The following is a 27,727-nucleotide window of genomic DNA, read 5'->3' on the forward strand; positions in this document are numbered from 1 at the left end:
GTGCCTTGTGTGGTTGGTTTGTGGAACACATTTAGCTCTCTTTGGTTGGCTTTAATTGGATGCAGACCCATGATAGAAACAAAAACTACAGAAAGTGGAAATTGTTAGCTAACCCAGAGGTTGTGATTTAGCTATCTGGGCTTCTTATGTGGGTCAGAGCTTGATTTTCATATGCTGTCTGGCCAGTGTTTAAACAGTCACTCTCTTAAAAAAGGCATTCCTGGGGGGGAATAAATTCGCATATTTCATCAGAAGAGGATGGAGAACAGCGAGAAGAAAGCAGAGTAAGCAGAAACCATGTTATGCACCAGGCTATTGTTGACCTGTCTGAGTACTTCTAATCATTGCTCACTTATGTGGAAAGGAAGAAAGTAACATGAGTCATACATAAGAACTCCATGTTTTGGGAACACATTTGCTTGTAACCATAGCAGATAACTCATCTTCCTGAAGGTAGCTATGGAATAAATAAATATATTACCTTACAGAGACAAAGGAGACCACTATGCATATGCAATTGAGATAAAGACCTTGATATGAGGAGGTGTATCTCAACCACCTAGTTCAGATGGACGAACTCCATATAACACAGAAGTCCTTAGAAGTAGAAGAGTATGGCAGCAAAATAATGATCAGAAGATGGAAGAGATGAAAGAGATGGAGACTGTGATATATTAGGAGAGACTTGTTTGCCACCAGTGGCTTTGAAGATGAATAAAAACAGCCTCAAGCCAATAAAAGCAAGTGAAAGTGGCCTTCAGAATATAAACCAGCAAGAACAGGAGGACCTCAGTACCAACTGCACACATGAGCCGAGATAGACCCCACTTCATAGTAATTAAGAAAGCAACACAGCCCTGCAGATAGATACCTTGATTCCAGTTGATAAAGATCTGAGGTGACAGATTTCTGTTGGTTTAAGCACTTGAGTCAGTGATGGTTGATTCTGGTAGCAATGGAAAAGCAGTATAATTCCCCCAATATATAAATAAAACTTTCCTCTTCTCGCTCAATAAAAAAAAAAGTGTTCCAAACCCATCTCTTGGCCAATATAAATCCACGTTTTCCATGTTGTGACTGTGATATCCAAACTGATATAGTACATCTCCTGACCTTGGTATTAGTAAGCTTCCAGCTCCTCTACAAACTCTTTTCTTTGGCTTGTCTTGCATATGAGCTTCTTTCATTGAAGCTATACCATATGTACTAAATACCACACACTTATGCTTAATTCTAGCACTAAGCCCAAGGGAGGAGCAATTTTATTCCTATTGCACACATGAAAATTCATATCAAGAGAGCCTTGGTGTTGTCAAATGAAATAGACAATATTCAGCCCCACACTGTCTGAGTTTTCCTCTGCTATACCACATCATTTCTCCTGTTTACAAACGTGCTTGAACTAGGAAAATGTGACTTCTCACTAGCCTCAACTTCTACCTACTCAGACCTAGTCATAATATCAGATCTTTTTATTATCTTTTTATGATGACTCTTTAATGGTAACCAATCAGTTTTAATTTGAGCAACATGATAATCACGAGTTGGCATTAAATACATTTTATATGTTTAGATATTCATTCTCTGTTGCATAATTTATATGGAATATTCTAGGATGGAACACCTTTTTTTGCTTCAGCTTTATACAGTTTACTTGATGGTGTAATGAAACTTTTACAACTTTTCTGTGAATGGTAGTGGTGTGTGTGTGTGTGTGTGTTAATAGGGAGGGATCGAACCTAAGGTTTTTGTGAACACTAGGCAAGCCTTCTGCCATGGAGTTGTATCCCCAGCTGGAATGTGAGCCTAAGAGCAGAGCCCATGTTCAGACAGAAAAGTGCCATATTCAGACGGCAGAGCCCCATATTCAGACAGCAGAGCGCCGTATTCAGACAACTTAGTGAAAGGAGCTTGGACAAATCACTTGACCTCTGCATGCATACAGTCTTCATCTATGAAAGAGAGGTGCTAACAGTGCCACCTTGCGGCCATTATAAGAACTGACTAAGATCATATAGTTGAAGGTGTTGAGTTTCACTATCAATGAAATTGGTAAGGAAGGCTTCATGACAACTAACCATCCATGTTTTCAGGTGACCACCTGTTGCCAAACTGAGGGTCTTGGCTTTGAAAAGTCATTTTGACTCTGTTTTGTTCCAGATAAGATTGACTCTGAAGAAGTAAAACTTCTACAAGTTCCTCTCATACTCAGTATCACATTTCTGTTTTAATTAAGCCAATTTCTATTTATTTAATCTTTGAAAACTTGGAGTAGATCTGAGACATAGGAAAGATACACCATCTGAGACTAACTGACATACAAAGGTAGCATAGGGCAGTTGCGTATAAGACTGAGGTGGTAAAGTGGGCATTACTTGAAATAATATGACAATATCAGACAGCAGGCAACAAAAATTAACTACAACTGGAATCCAAGGAACTTGGATGCTAAAGTGATTTGTCTCACGGGGGCCTCTTTTTTGACATTGGTGGTGGTGGTGGTAGTGTTTTTCAAAACAGGGCTTCTCTCTGTAGCTTTGGAGCCTGTCCTGGAACACTCTTTGTAGACCAGGCTGATCTCAAACTCCTATAAATCCATCTGCCTATGCCTACCGAGTGCTGGGATTAAAGGCATGCTCCACCACCACCTGGTGGCTTGTCTCTTCTTAATATGGCTCATTGTTTCCTCCATTTCAGAACAAGCTGCCTCTTAGTGACCCATTTACCATGGTCCCCCAAAGGCCATTGCATCTACCAGCATGGCTTCAGATCCATGCACAAGCTACCAACTAACTCAATCTTCTCACTAGATCAAATCCAGACTTCCCCGAGAGAGAAAAACAACTGGCCAAGGCTATCCTTTTCCACAAGGCCACAGAAGTTAAACCTCACAAAGCATGAGCTTTTCCCATGAGCAGTGCCTGGCAGTGGAAGAGGATTATACAGAAGAAAGAAATAGGGAAACTCATTATAAGAGGAGACGGCTAGAAGTTTTAGAAAGCTTGCTTCCAGTAAGACAGGGATGGGGAAGGAAGGAAGAAGAAAGAATGAAGGACACATAAGTGGAAGGAAAAGAGGGAAGGAGTGAGGAAAGAGGGGGAATGAAGGAGGGAGGGAGGGAAGGAGGCTAGCAGGCATGCCAAATGAACAGAATTTGTTTTGATCCCGTGTCCACGTCTATCAGATATGTGCTAACTCTCTTTGAGTCACACCCCTTGGCTCATACCACCTGTTTCTTACATGGTCCAAGGACTGTTTTAGTTTTCTGCTGCTGTAATAAATTGCACATAAACTGTCTATGGATATAGAGGCCAGAAATACAAATAGTTTTCAAGAGATTTAGGTCACGATGACAATAGAGACACCTTCTCCTGGCAAACTTTCTGGAACAATGCCCTTCCATGCCTTTTCTGGGCTATAGAGTTCTCCTGCCTGCTTTCCTTACAGCCTCTTCCTCCATTTTCACCTCATCTCCCCTCTCCAATCTGTCTCAATCCTTAGATCCCCTCTGACACTAACCACTTGTCCTCCCTCCCTTAATAATCCATATGATTACAATAGCTTCCCACAGATTGTCCAAGATAATCTCATCTTCATGCCCTTCCTGCAACGTTTCTCTTGCCAGCAAAGGGACTGTCTTCATCACATCTGAAATTCAAGACAAGAGCTTGTTTGTCATGTAAGGAAACATTATTCAGTCTTCAGTTAGGCTGAGCATAAAATACACGGAAGATGTTAGTTAGTCAGCTTATGTAAGCCATTCCTACTAAATACTCTTATACTTGATGTCTTAAAGTGAACAAGAATTTCTGCGTGTCTAGTCACATTTTTTTTCTTTTTTTCCAAGACTTGTGTCTCCTAGTCATCCCATAAAAACCTACATTTGTGGCAGATATGAAAATGCACGTAGACAGCTGAAAAATACAGAGCTATGTGATTCCAGTTGCCAGCTCATTCTTTTCTTGTTAAACCTTGAAAACTTGACATTTGGAAAAGAAAAGCTATGCCGCAATCTTACGTTGTAAAATATTCTGCCATTTTGAGAACATAGAATTTTACAAGGTTCCAAATGTCCCATAATCAAACTTTGGTGTGGGTAGTCAAACATACACACACATACACACACACACACACACACACACACACACACACACAGGGAGAGAGAGGGGGGGGAGGGAGAGAGGGAGAGAGGGAGAGAGGGGGGAGGGAGAGAGAGCGAGAGAGCAAGAAAGACAGACAAAGAGAGAGAGTGTGTGTGTGTGTGCCTTGTGTTCCTGGGCAAAGACAGTAAGAAGGCTTTTTATTTTGTTCTGTTTTAATTCTTTACATGCTCTTTGAGAAAATGTTTAAATGGGAGGCACACAATGGCCCTTCTGAGTTTAAACCATTCCAATCTCTTCAACAGATCGCTGCACAAGAATGAGCAACTGCTTGCTGAAATTCCACCTCCTGTAAGCACCTCCTGTGCCCTCTTGTTCAGGAGAGGGTCCGGACTATTAATCAGCTAGTGCTGAGGCCAAACACAAAAAGAGCTCTGTCTGGTGGCCAGGTGATCAGCACGTGCACTTAGCAAGAGTCTGTCCTCAGCAACCCCAGATCACCTAACTGACTCAAGCCACTTTTGTGCCTCTGCTTCCATGCTCTGTTTCCTCTGCCTTCCTGAACTCAGGTCACCGACTCACACTGTCCACCAACTTCTGTATATGTTAAGTTGACTCCCCATGTTTGATATATTGGCACAGTTCCATACTCCTCTAGCTAACATCCTTGGTTAAAAGCAAAGGAGTTGTTCAGTTTGTACAGTGCTTGCCTTTTAAGCCTGAGGACTTCGGGTTCAGTTCTCAGAAACAGGAGTTTTAAAAGTAGGATGTGATTAGACAGGTTTGTACTTGGCTGATGTGACAGAGACAGAAAGATCCCTGAAGTTCACTGGTTAGCCCAGTCAGCCTGGACTACTTGGCAAGTTTCTGGTCAAAAGGGATTACTCTATCAAATAAAGGGAGTGGAGGGAATGAGCCTGAGGAAAATCCTACAAAGACTGTCTTCTGGCATCTGCAAGCATGTGCATATATACACACTTTTGCCTCTGCACAACACACATAATAAACAAATAGATAAATAAGTCTTTAGAGAGAATACCTTCATAATTTGGGTATTGTAGAGAGAAAAAGCAGAGCATGTTTCATACGGTAAGTTAACAACCACAATGAGTCTGGGTCAGTTTTATCTATAGTAAAATATATAAATATATTCATCAAATATGTTAAACCAGGATGATAAAAGGAGTATTCATATACATCCACTTCCACTTCTGATGACTGCTTAGCTGTATGTAGAGACATTACCAATCAGGGCCCTCAGGATTCTAGTGTTTTAGAAAGGTAATGGTCGGGCTGATTTATAAACCTGCTGGTGGTCACAATTCTGACGTTTTTTTTAATCATTTTTTTCTATACCATCCAAGTGGAAACTCATTGAAAACTCCATGAATGCAAAAAGTCTTGGTAACATGGAACATCTACTTATTTGATAAGCAAAATTATAGTAGAGTTCACATGGTTTTGCCTGGCTTTTGGTGTACTAAATCCTGAGCAATAGGATTTTGATGTCAGATATAAGCTGAACTAAGTCATAACTTGGAATTTTTGCACCCAGCATTATGCCCATGGCCCATATTAGGGAGGTTCACTTATGTGCCTAATCAGAACATAAAATTGCAAAACCAAGTGCTGTGTTTGGAACACTGACTGACACATACTACACACTCAATAAAAGGAGATCATCACTGAACTCAGTGGTTTTTATGATTGTTACTGACCTAAATAAATTAAGAAACTATTTACTGAATCTCCGTCTGGGAGGAAGTAGACTCAATTACAAGGCACTGAAGACAGAGTTATCTGCCCTTTGCACTGTAAGCAACTCAAGGGATTTCCTTCCATCTGTGTTGTCTTTTTGGCATAAGTCATACTCAATATACTCTGAGTGGAATTAAATAAACAACTATTACAACACTATTAGTAAAGAGTATGATAAATAGCCTGTGAGCTTAGCATGGTGCTATGTGAGATAGTAGATGATAGATAGATAGATAGATAGATAGATAGATAGATAGATAGATAGATAGATGATTGATAGATAATAAATGATTAGATAAATAGATAGATGCATAGATAGATACATAGATACATTGAAGATAAATTATAAGGTAGATATATGTAGATGATAGATAGATAGATAGATAGATAGATAGATAGATAGATAGATAGATAGATAGATAGATAGATAGATAGATAGGCAGGCAGACATGACAGATAGGTAGGTAGGTAGACAGACAGACAGACAGACAGACAGACAGACAGATAGATCGATAGATAGATAGATTAGAAATCTTCTGTTTTCAATTGATGGAGATTTTAGAGCAAAGGAAGCATTTATGCTCAGCCTGAACAGAAGGTTAGGCCTTCATCAGGTGTAATTCGGGGTTAAGGAAAGGCCACTCAAAGCACGAAGAAGGTTAGCAAATTCTTTCAAATGTGAAGGGTACATAGTATGTTTAATAAGTGGTAACTTATGTGTTTAGAAAATTGGATACACATACACAAGGGGAAATGGCATCTTAGATGGCTTCAGAAGTGAGTTAAAACTAAGTCAACTAGAACCTAGAATGATACAGAAACAGGAAACTCTTTATTTAGCCTTGAAAGAATGAAGTACATTTTTAAATCTCTGTTTTAGCAAAAGATGACCCAGCCTATTATGAATTAGACCAAGTTTTAGGAAAGTTGATGTGTAGTATTTGTAGGAAAGAAGACCAGAGGACAGAAAGGGAGAAGGCAGGCAAAGCTGTTAGTGTGTATCAAAAAGTCCTCGTTGTCAGTAATAAACAGGTGAGGGCTGGGAGAGTGCTGAGCAAGGAAGAAGACTAACATCTGCCAAGGCACAAAGGTCATCGACTACAACTGGCAACCAGTGAGATGAAAGAAGCAAGACACTGAGCCCATTCAGAGTCAATTGTCAGAGCTCGAGGTACCATGGTACCAAAGAAAAAATAAGGTAGAGATGTTGGGTGATGAAGACAGGAAATTATGGGTTTATCTTTGAATTGAACAACATATTGTTTGAACAACCTGTTGCTCAAAGTAAAAAAAAAACAATTAATGATGTACAATAATTCTACATTCAACCAATGGCCCTCATTTTGGTTACTGTCTCCTGAATTTATCAATGGACCTACTTATCTTGGTTATCCCTATTTGGGGAACTCCAAACCTAAAGACCAGAGCATCATATAAGCCTCCATGGTTGTTGATACATTTCACATGGAGGAAATTGCCAGCTTTGTATGAGAGAAACACTGGAAATTCCCGAGCACAGGCAGGAACTAGCCTAATGAGTTGTTGCATTTGGGGATTTGTGTAGCTTACACATATGAGTCCCATGGCATCATGAAGGCGCTGGGAATGTGTAATGTTTGGTGATGTAGAGAAGGGAGCCACTCTCAGGTCATGAAATTGCCCGTCCTGTATTTATGAGATGCTCCCTACATTTTACTCAGTGCACTTCATTTGCATGATCTAGTACTTCTTCTCTGAGTCGTAGGCACTCTTTTCCGGTACCAACTAATAATAAAGGATGTGTATTTAGGAACCATATGTTGTAGAATATGGGATTGGCAAACGTTTCCTACAAAGAACTAGATCGTTAATATTTTGGACTTTGTAGGCCATATGCTCTGTACCCCAACTACTCACTTTTGCCATTGCAGTAAGGGAAGCAATATCGATGATGTGTAATGAATGGTCATGGCTGTGCTCCAGTAAAACTTTATTTACAAAACCAGGTGGTGGGCCAGATTTGATCCCCAGGCTAAGTTTCCAAGGCTATATATATAAAGTGTAGCTAGATCTTAAATTTAGACTTCAGGTCTATTTGCCAAATGTGTGGACTTGGACATCCCCATCTATAGGATATGATGATGATGACTTCCTTATTGGTTTGAGAATGAGAGAAAATGTGTTTTAAAGTGCCTAAGTAAGCCATCCAATGCATAAGTAAATGTTTCTTTTATTTATGCATTATTAGAAGAATAGCTAACATTTAATAAGTGTTTATAATATGTCAGGTACTATGTGAATCACAAAATTATTTCCTATAATCTTTAACAATTCTCTGAGGTATAAACTTTTATAGCATTCTTTTCTATTCATGGAGAAACTGAGACACTGAGTGATGCCAAGAGGAACTGTTACACACAGCATGTGATATACCTGATACTTTACACTTCATCTCAACTAAGTGAGCTCCGGGGACCTGGGAACTAAGCCCTATGCTGTCATTGGGAGCTTGGTGCAGGTGAAATTCTCCCAAGTCTTTCCGATTCCTTTGGGTTTTCATAATTCCTCATGGGTGACACACTGAAAAAGTAGTTTGATACAACAGTTTTTGGAAATTCACCTTCACTGAGAAATCATCTTTCATAAACAAAACCCTTTTTCTAGGCTTTTTCCTACCCATCAACCACCTCCTACCTCCAAAGAGGAGTTCAACAGACCAGGCAAACCAAAATATTATTGAGAAAGCTAATGCAAACCCATTTCAAAAACTGTATCCTATAATCACTCTGAAAACTTGTGATTTCAAAGCTACCCTGCAGAACAGCATGCCGGATTAATTATGCCAGACCGCAGCAATAACCTTGAATTAAAGCTGCAACCTTCTATTTTTAAGAAACACTTGCCTTTCTGGTTGATGAAACCTGTCGTCCCATCAGGTAACAGACGTGACCAGGAAAGAGAGAAGCGGTAATGAGTCAATCCAAGCTGTTTGATACATTTCAAATCTTCTTCCCACAGAGTATAGCTGCCACAAGCTACATCACCAGTCTGGTTCTCAAAAACTCGCTCTCCTCCCTGATGGGTGAATGTGTCCCAGACACAAGGGCCTCTTCCATCTGCATCCCAGCCTCCTGAGAAAAAGGGAAAAAAAATAAAACGGTGTCTTGACACCAAGAGACATATGTGGAAGGTAAATATTTGTCACCAAAAGAACATACCTCATTAACTCAATGTACCATATTTATAACTTTAAAATGTGCCTTTAAAATAACATGCATGAGTGGGTTATGTGTTTAACTGTCCTTGATCCCTGAAGCTGACTAGGAGCAAATGAAAACTTATTGCATAGTGCTGTTGCATAGCAGCCTTTCATGGTTCATTATCGAAAACTCTCTCAGCCGGTAAACAGAGGCAGTCCCCAGCTTACGAATGGCTTTGAGTTCCAGGCTTTGCTGCCTTGAGAACATTACTCCTAGTGTTGACGGGCAATCTTGCCCTTGCCCATCAGAGTCTGAAGACCTTATCTCTGCTGGCTACACTTGGACTCATTCTTCTTTCTTCTGACAGGGACGTCTTTAATGGTCCGGACAGCTGGATGTGGGGAGACACAAGGAGCTGTCCTCTGCTGATACTAGTATTTGAAAGAAGTTTTTTTTTTTTTGTATTTCTCTTAATTCAGCAGATATTTTGTACTGAGCACTATGCCTAATTAAGGTGATTCTCGGGAGGACTACACTGTGCACATGGTTGAGGGACTTACCCAGTTCCAATGACCAGTTGTAAAACCACTAATGTAAAGGCCCTGGCCTTAACAGAAAGGCAGAAAAGACAAATGAAAATGTATTATCCAAGTGTGAGCTAATGTCAGAGGGGGTTTCTTCCGGTTTGGTAATGTTATAAACTTAAAATTGGTCTAAGTTTGGTATGAAATCTATTTATTTAAGAATATATATAACAGGGTCGATATGTTTTATATATTTAAGTGTCTGTAAAACAAGCTATGAATCCTGAGTCTAGCACATATCTAGATGATTGATTTAGGCTACTGCTTAGATGGGGAAAGGGTAAGTGGAATTAGAGAGAAATACAAGAACCTTCAAGAATATTTATTCCCTATGTGTTTCTCCTTAAACAAGATGGAAGATACATGGGTGGATGTGTGTTATATAACCTATAATCCCTTTTACAAACCTAAAATATTTCATTGTAATGTCGCCATAAGAAAGCGTTAACAGCTAGAGTATAGTCGTCAGTAGCAGCGACAAGGACCCTCTGGTCCTCACTGGGAATCTATGGACTCATATTTTGTGAACAGTTCTAACAAAATCGATCGCAGTGCCCAGCCTGTCCAAAGGAGAGCATCGCTAATAAAAGAAATGATGAGAGGCGACTAAGAGGAAACAGAAAAAATGCTAAAGGGAGGAGTCTGACCAAAGCAAAAGCGACTGGACATATCAGGGTAAGGTACTAATAACTACACAAAGACTCCAATGTCACCCTGTCATGTCCATCTATGGATTTGGGGTGGGTAAAAGGCTGCTGGTGTTTTATTCTAGTGTGTAACAGGCACAAACATGAACATAAAAATTTCTAGTATCATTCTTATTGATTGACCTCTTGACTTAATAAAGATAGATTCTTAATCTGAGAGAATTCAAGCAGTGTGGTGCTGGTTAATATTTTGTTGTTGGCTGTGCTTAGAAACATGTGGAAGCATATCATGAATGGACATATGCGTTCGCTTCACAAATCATAACACACAGTGTCCCTTACAGTAAGTTTCCGGTCACCAACTTATTTTGATAGAATGTTTTCATTTTGTCAAATTCTTATTTCTATTGCCTCCTGTGGTTGCAACCTGACAAAACTGTGAATTCTCTCATGACTATTGATTGGTATTTAGTTAAAGGAACAGACAAATCTTGTGGGAATTTATTCAGGGCTCTCGTGGAGTTCCTTAGTAACGCCTACAGACAAAATGAAAAGGAAGCAAGAAAGACATTTCAGAACTTGACTTGTTTGTCCGTGACACCTGCATTTCCTTCCTAGGTTCGATAAGCATTTTACACAGCAGACTACTATTTCCTCAGTGCTCTGTGCTCCTCACCATGTGCCAGCCACGGACAGGAAAGATTTGACTTCCAGCTGTGTTCCTAACACTTTCTCTATCACTCACTAAAGCCTAGACCACACACAAAAAGACAAATCAAACACTGAGTTGTTGCATGTGCCTATACCTGTGGTGTCAAAACCTTTACTGTGGCCAGTTTCAAGCAATCTACATGGTAACATACAATTCAGGGTTGGGAAAAAATGAGCAGTTAGAAAAAACACATTAAACTTCTCTATGCAAATAAAGCCACAGGCCATCCACAGCATAAATAATAGTAAAATACAGGTTATGACTTATATTTTATATGATGTTTATTGGCTTAGCTTTACTATGAATTATATACTTATGAGTTTATGTAACTTAATTTTTAATATTGGCTGTGTTTAACCAACAGCTCATGAATCATAACATGAATCGTGGACCAATGAAGGTTAGGCTCCCATCACTAATATTTTCTTAAGATCATTATCATTAGTAGTAAATGTGCCATTTGTATCTGGATCTTTGAAGTTCAGGTCTTTCCAGGAGATAATTCTGATTTTAGTCATAATGTGTCGGAATAATGAGAAAGACTACCCCGTTCCACAGTACTCCATAAATATAAAGGCTAAAGGGTACATTTCTGAGACATGGTCCATCTAACATATCTCAAAGAAGCTTTAACAATCACAAAGAAGAAAAGATCCTAAAGAGGACCAGCTCATTCGATACACATGATACAAATGAGACATGTCAAAATATATAGTTCATTTATGAGAAAATAAGCTTTGAACTGAGAATTAGCAATGGGAGATTTGGAAGGAACAGAGAGTAGGGAGCACTTACTAGAGTTCCAACACACAAGCTGCTGATTGGGTGACATCAATAACTCAGTTTCCACTAACGCATTGTGTCCGGTCTGAAACCATGCCTGTAACACTCCCAAGTGGACCATATACTCTTAACCATGTTTTAAGGACCTATAGCTTTTGGCTTAAATGAGAAAATATATTTTAAATGCAGTATTCATCTCACAGGAAGTAAGAAGACAAAGTGCGCAGAGTGGTTTAGAGGCACTGGGTGAATAATGACTCAGGCTTTTGTAAGGGTTCTAACATATATAGGTGTGAATGGTATTTCAACATTAGCGTGAAAATCAGAAAAGGAGAAATAGGAACCGGCTGTAGTTAAGAAGTTTGGATTATACATCAAGTGGTATAATATCATTTGATAGTGACAGGTCCAAAAGATATATACTGTAAGAATCCCTAAAGGAAACAGTAAAGTAATAAAATAAGGAATTATAGCTAATATACCTGCAAAGAATATGAAATGAGATCATAAAATGTAACCTAAAAAAGTAGGAGGAAAATAAAAGACAGATGGAACAAGTTAAAAGCAAAGAGTAAAGATGGACCACAGACATCAACATGGCTTCAGGGGGCAGCACAGACCACAAACATCTGCATGGCCTTTGATGGTATCACAGGCCTTAGATACCAACACAGACCCTGGCTGGAGTAGGACCACAAACAAAAACATGGCTCTTGGTGACAGCATGGACCATGGACATCTACAAGGCCTCAGAGAGCTGCACAGGCTGGTTAGGATGTAGAATAAGGGAAAAGTGCATCCATTGCTGGTGAGAGTGCAACTTATACAGCCCATGAAAATCTGTGTAGTGGTTCCTCAGGAAAATGGAAATTGTTCTACCTCATGACTCAGCTATACCACTCTTGGGCGTCCACCCAAAGGATGCTTCAGCCAACCACAGAGACACTTACTCAGCTTTGTTCATTGCTACTCTATTCACAACTGCCAGATTTGGGAAACAACCTAGATGTCCCTCAACAGATGAAAGGATAAAGAAAATACCATACATTTAGATGTCGGATACTACTCAGCTATTTAAACATGAAATTCACAGGTAAATAATGGACCTAGAGAAAAAAATCATACTGAATGAGGTAAAATCCAGATCCAGAAAGACAAATATGGTGTGTATTCACTTATATGGTGGATATGAGCTGTTAAATCAATGATATGCAAGCTACAATCTGTAGAACAATGAAGGCTAGGTACAGAATAAGGGACTGGGGGCACGGATAGATCTACCTAGGAAAGAGAATTGAATGGGGTGCGTGAGAGGACAGTGGAACAAGGAATATGGGGAGAGACAGCTTAAATTAAGGTCTGTCTAGTAGTATGGAAACCTAATACAGAAGATTTCTAATGTAAGTGTATATATTCATACACTTACATAAGTAAGACAAGATAAGCAAATTTTAAGTGTATATAAGACATATTTTCTCTGTGTAAGATTAGTGATGAGTAACAGATTGTTAGCTATAGTTTCCTATGGTAAAACCACAAAGAAACCTGATGGAAGAAGGTCATTGGCTAATAAAGGAACTGCCTTGGCCCATTTCATTGGTTAGAAGATAGGTGGGAGGAGTAAACAGAACAAAACGCTGAGAGGAAGAGGAAGTGAGCTCAAACTCGACAGCTTTCCTCTCAGGAGCAGACGCCTGAGAGAGACGCCATGCCCCGCTCCCGGGCAGACACACGCGATGAAGCTCCGACCTAGAATCTTCCCGGTAAGACTGGTACTCACAGATTATTAGAGATGGGTTGATCGGAATATCAGAATTAGCCAGTAAGGGCTAGAGCTAAAAGGCCAAGCAGTGTTTAAAAGAATACAGTGTCCGTGTAATTATTTCAGGGCATAAGCTAGCCGAGCAGGCGGCTGGGGTGTTGGGGACGCAGCCCCGCCGCCCTTATCACTACAGAAACCAAACAGTTAATAAATGTAAAATTCACAAGAGACAGTAATGGACAGGGTTGTGAAAATATGGTGAGAATTAAATTATCTTTTTATTTAATATACATAAATTATAAATTTTATTTCAACTATTGTGAATTTAGCAACACAAACTTTATAATACATTTTGTTGTTTATAACATGTCTTTTGTTAAGTATTAGTTTCGGGTCAACCCTATAGCGATATCTTATTTTTATTACATTTTTTATTCCTCATGATAATCCTTAGAAGTATGAATATATAGCAAAACCAGGACACATAGAGACTGAGTGACTTTCTCGGCAGATACCAATGAGTATCACAATGTGATATGTCAATCTGTCTATAGCAATATCAGCAAAGCAAACTCCTGGCTTTATTACTTATTGCTGGGGAGAGTATGGAAAAATATAAAATCCTCCTTAGCGAATTAGCTTCATGCAGCAATTATACATTCAACACGTATCCACGCTATCCTGAGAAACTCACAGTTTTGTTGCTATCATACAAATATTGGCTTCATGAAGACAGAGTTGTCAACCTCTGTGAAAACATGAGGTGAAAGTCAAAAGTGCATGCTCACGAGTTGACATTGTCACGGGGAGTCATGTGACTGATACAAGAGAAAACATGCTGGCTTGTGTTTGTTGAATGGTGAGTGTCAGTCCTTACCATAGCTAATAAGGAGAGAGTGATTCACGTTTCCCATGTAGTTCTTACAGTGCCTAGAGAAAGGAGCTTTTACAAGCCCAAATATCAGCTATCAATGCTGTAATATTCTCAGTGAGAAATGCTATTTATTCATTATTCATTTGGAAGAAAACAAAATTGTCTTTTGAATTTCCATCCTATTAAGAAATACAAGGAATTTCAGCTGAGCAGTGGTGGTGCATGCCTTTAATCTTAGCACTCAGGAAGCCGAGGCTGGCACATCTATGTGAGTTTGAGGCCAGCCTGGGATACAAGAGCTAGCTTCAGGACAGGCTCCTAAGCTACACAGAGATACCCTGTCTTGAGAAAGAAAAAAAACAAACAACAAACAAACAAAACAGAAAGAAAAAAAGAAAAAAAAAGAAAGGAATACCAAGGAATTTCAACAAAAATTGGCAATATTGAGTCTCTGAAATGGTAGATACATGTACTGCCAAACCTGAAGGGATGCGTTCAATCCTTCAAGACCCACATGATTGAAGAGAAAGAACTCCTATCTACACATATACACACATACATAACTTATACACACAATGAGAATGTACCCTACAAGTGTTCAAGGCTTTTGAACACTTGGTTCCCATTTTGATGAGACTGTTTGGGAGATTTAGGAGAGATGACCTTTGGAAGAAGTATGTCACTGGAGATGAGCTTTGAGGGTTTAAAAACCCTTGCCATTTCAAGCTTGCTCTCTGTCTGCCATGCTTGCACTTCATGATGTGAGCCCTCAGCTTTCTACTCCTGAAGCCTGCTGCCTTTGTCTGTCTCCATGAACTCTAACCCTCTGAAACCATAAGCCCAAGAAATCTCTTTCTTCTATAAGTTACTCTGGTCATGGTGTTTTATCGCAGATAAAGAAAAGTAACTAATAGCACATGCATGCAAACAATAAATGAATAAGATGAAATAAAAGTTTATTTAAAATTTTGATATTTAACATCAGTGACATCCAAGGCTGCAAAGTATTACAGAAATTGCAGCTGTTCTGCAGCTAGGTATGAGCAAGCCTCTGTGCTTTCTCTGGTTTATAAGCCTCATAACATCTCTGTATTACAGAAGCACAGGGACTACTTTACACAGACTTTCCAGGTCATCTCAAATGGTCAGTGCACCAGCGAACATGATGGATTTCAATACCTCCTGAAGATGCTAGCTCTCCTCATCCTATTCTAAGGCTCGAGTCAATGAGCAATAACTACATATCCAAATGCAGGTTCAGTTTGGGGATTTAGCTTCTTTCTGTCACGTGTTCTTTATATCATAGTGGACGTGTAGGAAATGCTCTAAACATTGATATTTGCATACGCCTGTGTAATTAAGAATGGATGCTGATGGCTGGGCAGTGGTGGTGCGCATCTTTAATTTCAGCACTTGGGAGGCAGGAGCACGTGGGTCCCTGTGAGTTTGAGCGAGTTCCAGGATAGGTTCCAATGTTACACAAAGAAACCTTGTCTCAAAAAAAAAAAAAAAAAAGGAAAGAAAAGAATGCATGTTGTGGCTAGGATGGTTGCTCTTGTGAGGTCTTGGGCTTCCTGACTTGTAAGATATGATTATAGATGGCACCAGGGTGCTGTTACTATTGCTACATCCACATCCTTGGAGAAATAAAAGATCTGTGTAAGCCTCTGTCCTATTCACAAAGGAAACGGTCTCAAGTAGAAAGAAAACAAAGGCTATGTGTGCAAGTGCATCATCTATTCCCCTTCCTCCAGCATCCAAAAGTGCCCTCACTATACCATTCTTTTCAGGATTAATCCTTTTTACCCATAATTATGCCCTGCTAAACACCTAGGATACATATAACACATAGGACCAGACTTACTTTTTAACATCTTTGCCTCCTGCACTTTGAGATCTAACCCAGGCAGGGTCCACAATTTCCTGATTCATCTGTCTCTCTAGTAATAAACATTATATATGACTATAGCATGTGCTAAGTAAAATGGTCTCCACGTGTCAAACTTCACACAAAGAATGCTGATATTTAATGCTTTAATGTTTAAAGAATGTGCAGAAGTTATCTTCATATTTGTAGGCAAGTTATGATTTAGTTCAAAGATGAAATATGCCAGAAAAGCCAACTAATTGCCAGTATAAGTTATTGAGTTGCAAGATATAATGCTTAATTTTAAAAACAGCATCCTCTAGGTACATTAGGCATAAACATTTTGTGTGAGGCTCCAAGGCAGTAGTAATTAATCATTGCTTAATCTAAAAGCAGGACCTGGCAACACAAGCTGACCCAGAAGGACTCTGTGTTCTGAGTCACAGGGTCAATGACGATACCATGCGGGACACACTTCTTTATCATATTGTGAGAGGATGGAGGGTTCAAGAAAGAATGTTTCTAAGAGCAAAGTAAAAACAAAATGAATTGATAAAGTATGGAGTATGTTTGAAAATATTGAGATGCAATCAGCATTTCTGTCAGGTAGTGTGGAAATGAATCACTGAAAGGATTCCACAAAAGGAAATGAACAGTAACATCAGAGAATTATCAGCTCTCAGAAAAAGCAAAACCTATTTTAAGAAATGTAACCATAGAGCATTGGTTACTAAGTTTGCACAGTCAATGTAAAAATGAAGCAATAATTCAAACAAAATTTGTTCTTTGACCAAATTAGAAGAATAGAGATGTTGGCTTTATGAGTATAATATAGTCAGTTTGCAAACCAACTAAAAAACAAAAGCTCACCTTGGATAATAAGAAGTCAATGTTTTACAGTCAACAAAAAATTAAGTAGTACTCATAAATGTATGCCATTTGGGAACAGAGATGTAAATACTACTAAAATAAACGTTGACAAATTGAAAATGCATAGCCCTTAGGCCACAAATAAAAACTATAGAGAAGTGGTGCAAAGCTCCTTCTCTTGCTGAGCAGCATCCAGTCCTCCCTGCACTGTGCAGTACTACGTACAGACATTACAAAGATAAAAGCAAAGGGTTAAAGAAGACAAATTAAAGAATAGGTTCCAAAGGATGAGCACTGTTTGTAGTTCAGCACGGTATGAAACTACTGTTAGGCAATTCCTGTTAGGCAAAGCAAAATGCACAAATGAGCTTCTGGGTTCCCCAACAACTGGGCTGCCACTGATATCTAGTGGCAGAGACAATAAAGAGGCCTGCCAAAATGAAGCAGGTACTATATACCTGAGCATAGCCAGATATGGTGCCAATAGCACCTCCATGGGGAAACACCTCTCTAGATGGAAAAGGATTAAAGCAAAATAAAAATGAAAGAAAAAAGAATCTATGACATTTTAAAACATAAGAGAGGAAATTGTCAGGAAAAAAGTTGAAACAATGGTAATGAGAAAAATCTATAATTTTGATAAATAGTTTAGTTTTAACAAAAGTAAACATTAAGAGAAAATGTAACAAATACTAGCAAAACTAAAGTAGGTTAAGTAACATTAATGATATCTAACAACAAATGCAAAAGCCATTACATTTGATATATAGTGATATTTCATATGAATAAGTTATAGTAAATCAAAACAACATGGAAGGCAAGAATTTTTATGACTCTAACAATAGAGTTTTAAAATACAGTGGTATTTTGAAAATTCTACTAACACACAAGAGGGTCTCACAAAAACTGGCAGAGACTTGATTATGTTGTTCTCTACTGTATATCGGCGTGCCCATGCTTGAGTGCATTTGTGCATGTGTGTATGTGTGTACACCCTCGTGAGTATGGGGGGTATACATGTGCCATTTACACACATAAAATCAAACTGGTGTGCAACAAAACATTTTCAAATAAGAGTTACGATAACTAGAGGAAAGCAAAACTGAACAAAGGAAATAAAGAAGAAAAACAAACAAAAAATAGTCATAAACCTGCATAGCACCTCCCTCAATATATCCACGCAGAACACTATTTAAAGTTCTATCTCTTTAGATTTACCGGCGTCTATTTGTAAGGCAGATTTAAAGTTAGAATTTGCCATTGAAATGCCCTGGGTGAGATTTTGGTCGGCTGATTATGATTCTTAGCCAAAAAGAAAAAAGAAGAATACGCGGTAGGAAATAAGTAGGGGAAGGAATTATAACAGAATACTCTAGTCTGTAGCTATGCTCTGATTTACTTCAAAGTCTATGAGATGTTCCTGAGCACTAACCCCTGAGGGTCATGGATAAGCATAACTCCATGAAGTCATCTCCAACATTAGCGTCTAATTCCAAATGAAATGCATTTTGCTATGCTTTAAGCCAGCTTCACTTGATATGTTGTTATTAACAAGAGTGTAACAGATACCTATAATAAAGTTGATCTGATTACAAAAAAAAAAAAATAAAGTTCTATCTCTGTCTCCTTTCATCGCCTGATGAGGACCGCGAAAGGTGCACCCACACACTGAGACAATGGGGATGTTCTATCGGGAATTCACCAAGGCCAGCTGGCCTGGGTCTAAAAAAGCATGGAATAAAACCGGACTTGCTGAACATAGCGGACAATGAGGACTACTGAGAACTCAAGAACAATGGCAATGGGTTTTTGATCCTACTGCACGTACTGGCCTTGGGGGAGCCTAGGCAGTTTGGATGCTCACCTTACTAGACCTGGAAGGAAGTGGGTGGTCCTTGGACTTCCCACAGGGCAGGGAACCCTGATTGCTCTTCGAGCAGATGAGGGAGGGGGACTTGATCGGGGGAGATGGAGGGAAATGGGAGACAGTGGCGGGGAGGAAGCAGAAATCTTTAATAAATAAATAAATTAAATAATAAATAAAAAATAAAAAAAAGTTCTAACCCATTCATACATTAAATAGGAAATTAAGACAAACGCTTTTAAGGGAAATGTGTGCTGAAACTGTCTTAAGAAAATACAAAAATAGAACTCTAACCACTCTGGAGAGATATACACTTTAAAACCTGCTTTCTGGCCAGGCAAGGTGAATCATACCCACACTCTCAGAACTTGGAATATGTCAGGGATTTATGGCGAAGCTTGGGCTATACCACTGAGTACAAGTTTCAGCCAGAACTACATAGAAAGACTTCATCTCAAAAGCAAATAGCCAAGGTCTGGGGAGTTGATGGAGTAGGTAAGAGCCTTTGTAACACAAGCATTGGGCCCTGAACTCAGATCCCTACATCCATGTAAAAAAGTGGGTTCACTAACCAGCCTAGATGGAAATGGTCCAGTATAGAGAGAGACCTCGTCTCAAGGGAATAAGGTGGAGCATGACAGAGCAGAACTCCCAACATCCTCCACTGACTGACCGATCATGTACACACAGGCAAATGGATTCACACACATACATGTATATATACCACATACATATAACCTAATTTACACATACTGGACACACACATAAAGATACATAGTAAAATAGACTTTTCTCCATTTGGAGAGTTCATTGCACAGACTTTGAGAAATCTCTCTTTTGAAAGAGAGATAGGATTTGTCTGTATCTCACACTGTTGCTGAGAGATAGCTATGGCTACCTCTCCAAGACACCATACTACAATTGTGCAATCAACCCAGTATTTCAAGAACCCTCGTAACTAGGAGTTGTCCTAGACAAGTGGTACCCTCAAGGTGCTTCTGCTAAGAAATGAAGTTCTTCAGTCTTTCCCAGACCAGACTGTAGCCCGTGCATGGAAATCAATTTGCTTCTAAAATACTCAAGCTCAGTCATCGCTGTGCCATTGAAAAACTGTACAGATGTGGAGGGGTAGAGTTCAGTTTTGTCCCTAAGTTTGTATCTTCTGAATTACAGGTGACCACCTATTAAAAAAAAAAAGACAATTCTGTAGCCTTACTTAATGAGATACAATGTCCCAAACTCTTCTCGAGTATTGTGCAAGCAAATATTGGATAAGGCAAATATTCAACTGAGATCTGTCATTGCCCTCCTATGTACCCAAGCCACACACACACACACACGTGCAGGCATGCACAAACACAGATATACACACATCTATAACGAAAGTCTAGTTACAATGTCCTCTCTTAAAAAAAATAACAAACTATCACTAAAATTGAAGAAATTAAAATAGGTATTTATTGAGATCAGAGATTAGGTGAGTAATTAACAGACTATCAAGTTATAGAAAGTACAAATCACTTAGTTTAGTGTACTTTTTCCCCTTCTTATTCTTAACTCTTCATTGTTCTTAACAGTACACACAAGAAACTTTTGAATAAATATTACTTTTGTTGAACTGAGATAAGTAAAAAAAAATAAGACGGATGATACTAAGAACTACTGAATATTTAGTTGAGAAACATGGATGTAAGTAATTCCATGACCATGGAGCAGGTGACCAAATGCAAAGTCAACAGCACCAACTTGAAAACAGTGTTTATGATGCTAGACCCAGTTACAAACACTCAGAAAGAGGGCTCCTAATTCCTGGACTGATTACAAGCACATCAAGACTAGAGATTTCTAATGATGTTTAGGGGGTGAGTCTCTTGAAGGAAATTCTGCTGTGGTCATGTCAGCATGGCATGAGCCCAGTGTCTACAAGAAGTCAGGAAGATAGTTACCAACCCTCTACCTCAGAAGGTAACGTTTATATACACAAACAGTATTCCTTCAAATTGTGTACTGAAATCCTCAGCCTCCATAGTTTGAAATGTACTTATATGTTAAGTCTCAGAAGGAGTTAATTAGTTAAAATAAGGTCATTGGGCCGGGCGGTGGTGGCGCACGCCTTTAATCCCAGCACTCGGGAGGCAGAGGCAGGCGGATCTCTGAGAGTTCGAGGCCAGTCTGGTCTATAAGAGCTAGTTCCAGGACAGGAACCAAAAGCTACAGAGAAACTCTGTCTCGAAAAATCAAAAAAAAAAAAAAATAAGGTCATTGGAATGGAAAAAGGTTGTGTGAGGACAGTGTGGAAGGGACCATCTGCCAGCCAAGTGCAAGCCTCAGGAAAAGCAAACCTGCCAACACCTTCATCTTGGACTTTTGGCCCCTAGATGAGCAAGGAAACAAACTGCTGTGCTGAAGACTCCCCATCTATGGAATTTTGCTATGGCAGCAATCAAGTAAATCCAGAATTCAAATGTACCACCTGGAGCCAAGCCGCTTGTTCCCCTCAGTTTAAGAGAATTGATGGATGAGATCCCAGACTTCTGACAAGTGAGTGGAGACCAGGAGAAGAAAAAGGGGGAAAGGCAAAGATAAGGACAGGAAGAGGAAGTGAAAAAGAGCTGCCACTGAGTCGGGGCCCCTATGGACACAGGACATGGAGAGGTTGTGTATTCAGTTCACACCTGAGAATGGGCCCAGGTAATGAATCATGATATCATAGCACCTGCCTCAAGATGGCAAATGGATTTTATATATTTTTTTGATCCAATGTAACAAATCATGACCAATTTGGTGGCTTAAAGCAACTGAAGTTTATATCCCCACTGTTCTCACAACCAGAAGTCTGGGATAAATGTGTTGGGAGGGTTGGCATCGTCTGCAACCATGCAGGACCTATCCGTGTCACTTCCCTAACTTTTGTATGCTGCTTACAGCTCTTGCCTTCCCTTCTGTTCATGCGAATTTCTCCATGTGTTTTCATCTGCCCTTCCCCCTTTGGAGTTTCTTTGTTATCTCATTTTTTAAATATTTTTAAAAAAATACTATCTTGATATGTATGCAAATAGCACCTCAAATTCACTGTGTAGCCCTTGGTGGCCTCAGATTCATGGCAATGTCCCTTCCCTTGCCTCCTAGAATGCTTGCCTAATTAGTGTGGACCACCATGACTGACTTCATGCTCAGTCTTTAATAAAAACCCTCAAATTGGATTTGTGTACCAAGCCGGAATCTACAATGATTTTTATCTCAAGAGAAGAAGCTCAATAGAACATGCAAAAAAATAACCTACTTAAAGACATTGTAGCGTTTATGCAAACCAGTAATCAGGTCAAACCTGTTTTGTAACTATCCTTTGTAGGTGACTAGATTCCTATGGACAGATAAAGTACATTTGAGCTGCCTCCCTTCCCACCATACTCTCTTGTTGTGTTAGTGATCCCATTCATCAAGGCTCAGCAGAATATGCGGTAAAGTAGACGCCTGACCCCATCCACATCTGTGGCCCTTCCAGGGCCCAGAATAGGGAGCAGCAGAGGGTGTCTGGATATTTTAATTATAGAAGAAACAATGTCAATCTGTATTTTCTCCTGAAGGGAAGGGAGGAGCCAGTGTGAAAAATCATTGGAAACAAAACAGGGGTCCATTTCTGAATGTGTCCTGTGTCACGCCTGTTGCCATGACAGTGTCTGGAGGAGCCGAACACAATTGTGGTTTACCTACAGCAACCTGTTACTTTTCCAGCCGTCCTGACAAAATTCCTGACGAAAGTAACTTAAAGGATTTGGGCTCACAATTCACAGGCGTAGCCCATCTCTACGGGGAGGAGTGGTGGCAGAGGTGTCAGGCAGCTGGCCACACTGTACCCCAAGTCGAGAAGCACAAAGTGGTGAATCCCGAGTCTTTACTCACTTCTCTTCTTCAGTCTGGACCCAGTCCATGAAACAATGCTGCCCACATTCTGTTAAGTCTCTCTGGGAAAACAGCCACAGCTCCCAGGTTGCAATCAAGATTAACAATCACAACAGCTAATTAAATAATTCAGAGGAGTAATAGATTCGTAAGAAGATAAGCAGTGAAAGGAAATGTTTCAGACCTGATTCTGGACTTAACCCTCGGGACTCCACCCCTGTGCTTGCGTTGTTTGTTTTCTGAGGGCTGGAAGGTCGAACTCCACAGACTGCTGAGGCGCCTTCACCATCTTCCTTAGTCCTGTGGAACATATGCCCCTCTTTGCCTGAACTGCTTTTGTTTATGTTAATCTCCCATAATTATTCTTTTACGTTTCAATAAGTCTCTGCATTCAGTTACTTATGGGTGGGGTCATATTATGTAGTCAGAGACTTTTCTCTATGTTTTTGCAAGAACCCACCACTCTTTCTTCAGCCATTAAGACACTGCTTTCCCCTGTCCTGGCTTCAGCTTCTGTCTGCTGTGATGTTAATGGCAGAAACATTTATAAGGACAGAAGAGTAGAGTGGGGGAAACACCAGGATAATGGTAGCATATATCACTTACTGATACTCATAAAAGGCGTGCACTTTTCTAAGCAATTTGCATGCTTTATAACTAATAATGATTCCATCCCTTTTTTTTAAATATGAGGAACCAAGGGTTTCCCTGAGTTCAAGGACTCAGAAATGGTCATGGAGCTAGCAGAAAAAATCTAAGTCATGTGTGACTGAACAAAGCCCTCTCTGTATCCTATTCTTTCAGTCAGTGTTCTCTATATATTGTCTGTGGGTAACTACCTCTAGAATCCCAGAAAATTCATTTCAATCTCCTTTATCTCGGTTTTCTCATCTTCAAAATTAAAGTGTCCATCAAGCCTGTTCTTCCTAATTGGCAAAGTGATTCTACTAGATGTATGACTGAAGTCAATACTAACCTGACGAGAGGGACTACATAATTGTCATAGGTGTTTGTGAACAGTTGTGTGCCCGTCCCTGCAGCTATACCTTCTTGAGGCCTGCCTTGCCTAAGGACAGGTCTGAGAGCATTTGTCTAGTCCTTTAGGAAGCATCTTCTCACTAAGCTAGAAGAGTCATGGATAGCATTCCTAGATGCCTTGGTGGCCACCCAAACCTGTTAGATGTACCCATTGCATCCTGCTCACACTTGTCTGGATTCCTCAAAGGTTGGTACTTCTCCATCTCTGACCTCTCCACACTTTGAGAAGGACATATACTCTGCTCCAGAGCTTTGAAACAGATAAAATGCCTCCAGTATAAAACCCAATATAAAAGTTCTCCCAAAGGGCCACAAATATCTTCAGTGGCCTTTATTTTATTTCTTAAAAAAATACATAAACACATTGGGGTGGAGGGAATATATATATATGCACAACAAGGAACAAATATCAATGTTTAAAATGCAGAACATGCCCTACACGCACCCCTCTGCTTCCCTCATCAAACTCAAACCTTTTAACTCTTTCCTCCTCTGCTACTCGAAACTACAAAGTGCTAGTGATCTGCAGCTTCTTCCTGACGTCACATGCAATAGGAAACACTATTAGAAACCTCAACTCCTCGAAACCTGCTGAGCCAATTCCAAAACAAATCAAATCCAAAATTTATACACACTGACTGAGTCAGCCACAGAGCACGGATTTCCATTGCATGATACAAATAAGCCCAGATGTTAACCCTGAATCTGTTCTTGGAATAAGGTGGGGTATTAATTCTTTTATTCAGTAAAATATGAGCACCTCATTTTAAATAATTTCATTTTTGTATATGCTCTTTGAACTACTGGTGTAAATTTGACAGTCATAAGACAGGCTAATAGCATTGTTTCTTGTTGCGGGGAGGGCTTGGGTTTTGGTTTTTTTCTAGTGAAAAAATTATAGTATTTAGGGGCAACTGGTTCTTTCTTTTATCATTTATGAACTACTGCGATGCTCCAGATATGAGGCAGAACCTTAGGTTTAAATCCTAGCTCCCATTTTCCAAGAGGAATGGAAAAGGCTGGCAGGGAGATGAGAGAGTGAATATTTGAGGAGCCTTACATAAAGAGAGATGGTTTCCTCTAGATATTATCCTGGAAGGAATTCTGAACTGCCTGTCAAAGAGGGCAAGAATTCCTGACTTGTCTAAATAGGACTGTGGAGTTATAACTCCTACATACAAATTCTTTCTGGATAAAATTTAAGTTCTTTAAATATGTGTCCATTTCTGTACAAGGAGCAATTATATTTTCCTTGCATACAGTTATATTTTAAGACTGCTATTATCGTCATTGTTATGCTATTATCATGATGGCAAGCTTTTTCTATTTGTGTGTGTGTGTGTGTGTGTGTGTGTGTGTGTGTGTGTGTGTGTGTTAGGTTCTCTAGTCCCTCATTAAATTCACAATCTATTTACATCTTGGTCAATGTGCAGGTGCATTTAATGATAGCAGGCAATTGTATCCTTTTCGTCTCACAGGAAAAAAGAATACTTTTCAGAATCAACCGATCATAGAAATTAATAGCCCAACTTGAGGTAGTACCAAGTCACAGCCCATTGCCTTAGGAGAGCGGCAGTAAGCATCCCACACACAGATCTGCACTTGGTACGGATGGGGTTCCAGGTCTGCGTCTGTTGGAAGCTGCACTACAAATGCTTAATTAGAAGAGGTGCAGATGATCTTAAAGGTCACTGTGAGTTCCTTTTGACCCACTGTCATGTTTCATGAATTCTTCGGCTGGAGCCATTTGGATTACCAGTGACCCAATCTAAACGGACCCCTCCTGCTCCTCTTACGTCCTGTCACCTACGTGTGTCTACACCATCTGCATTGCAGGTCTCAGGAAGAGCCAGGAAGTCCCGAGGCATCCTTTATAGCTATTTTATTATTATTTCTTAGAAGCTCAAATTTCTCCCAATAAAGTGGTAAAAAAACTGCTATGCAGAGGGTAAGTAAAACCCTTTTTTTAACCCAGGACAGGAGATGTATATCACCTGCGGTCTCAGCCCGAGAGTGCTCAGAGCAAGCCTGTGGATGAGAGACAGTCATTTCGTGTAGGTTTTAGATAGAGATATCATTTACGTTTATTTGTAGACACAAAACTCTAAGAAAACATCACTTACCATCACTGCCTCGGGCTTTAAAAATATTTATGAGATTGAAATCATTATCCAGAGGAGGACATTTCATTTCAATGGCAGAGGTCAGGTGCACTGGATAACACCCCAGATGATATTGCTGTTCCTTCAGGATTTAAAATAATGTTTATACCATTTATTTATTTGCTCATATAGAGAGAGCACCCATCCTGAAGAACCAGGAACACTGAACAACGTTTACATAAATCTGACTATTTTTTCCCTCTGGCCATTTGGCTCAGTCTGCTAGACCATAAATATTCAATAATACTTTACAGTGACAAAGCATCTTTTATGCAAACATCGCTAAGTACATTATTCACCAGTATTACAGTCTCCTCTTTAACCTACCGATAAAGTCACAGAAACTGACTTTCTTCAAGGTCCCACCACAAATTGTTTATTTTGTCAATCAAAGCCCAGGTGCCCCGATCCTCGTTACAACTAAACAGAGAAACAAACACACGTACACATTCTTAGGCACTTAATTGATGACCTACACTAAATATTTCCAAATTGAATCTATTAGGCAAAGTGTCTTCTTTAGAGATGTTAAATGTTGTGATGCATCCAATTGGATTTTATAACTTTCGCTCCAATTTGCCCAGGGCCAGTTACCATTTTCAGAGCCCCAAGAATGACCTATTTTAATTGAATCCTGTTACAAACACTTAAACCTTCACATTCTAATCAAATCGGGTTTCTAAATAGAAATTAAAGTTAGAGCAGAGAAATAAAACTTTTCATGGAAAGGTCTGCTTGAAGCAATAGCACAACCATGTGAGAACATTCAAGCAAAGCCAGAAGCTGGACAAGTACCAGTGAGACTCAGAGACTCCACAACAGTTCATGGCACCCAAGCAGAGGAAATATCTTTTAATGTCTTGATCTCTTCCTCAAAATTTTAAGTAACGTTAGTTAGATATAGAAAGAAAAATCAATAAAGTGTCAAAATGGGAGGGGTATTTTTTGAAATTCCATAATCCTCTCCACACACACACTTCACAGAACTCTGGGCTCAACACTGACCAAAAAACCAGTGTTGAGCCTATGAAAAATCACAGTATTTACACTGAGTCCACATATCTGTGGGTCGGTCTTAATCGATACTGGTTTCAGATGGCCAACTAGGGCAGAGTTGTTATTGGAGACTCTTCCAACAGGTGACTTTAGATGACAATGCACCCCCAGAGCCCTGAGGGATTTTCTTTTTAATAGCACTGTAGTCTGAATGAGACACTCAAGCTCGTGTTCTTCCTCTCCCTCTCCATGTGTAAGGCATGTGTGCCAGTTTCCCTTGCCTTGTTCTCATTTGCTTTCACTGCTCTCAAAGAAAATTATTCCTACTGCTGGTGGGATTGTAGACTTCTACAGCCACTTTGGAAATCAGTGTTATGGAGGTTTCTCAGAAATTGGGAATCAATCTACCTGAAGGCCCAGTATACCACTCTTGGGCATTTACCTAAAGAATGTTCCATCATACCCCAAGGACGCTTGCTCAACTATGTTCATGGTAGCATTATTAATAATAACCAGAGCCTGGAAATAACCTAGATGCCCCTCAACCAAAGAATGAATAATGAAAATCTGTTATATCTACGCAATGAAATATTACTCAGCAAAAAAAAATGAAATTTGCAGGCAAATA

The 27,727-nt window shown here is 39.6% G+C and overlaps 1 protein-coding gene across 1 annotated transcript in view; it reads right to left on the reverse strand.

The window, feature by feature from the left end:
- The window catches only part of LOC142832723 (cytosolic beta-glucosidase), a 127,586-nt gene that overhangs the window by 78,956 nt on the left and 20,903 nt on the right, over positions 1-27,727 (reverse strand). The window contains exon 2 of the mRNA XM_075943431.1: positions 8,741-8,968. Coding sequence (XP_075799546.1) covers positions 8,741-8,968 — 228 coding nt within the window. The remainder of the gene's footprint in view (positions 1-8,740; positions 8,969-27,727) is intronic.

Source organism: Microtus pennsylvanicus, chromosome 12 (assembly GCF_037038515.1).
Source record: "Microtus pennsylvanicus isolate mMicPen1 chromosome 12, mMicPen1.hap1, whole genome shotgun sequence".
In the NCBI taxonomy this organism is placed as follows: domain Eukaryota; kingdom Metazoa; phylum Chordata; class Mammalia; order Rodentia; family Cricetidae; genus Microtus; species Microtus pennsylvanicus.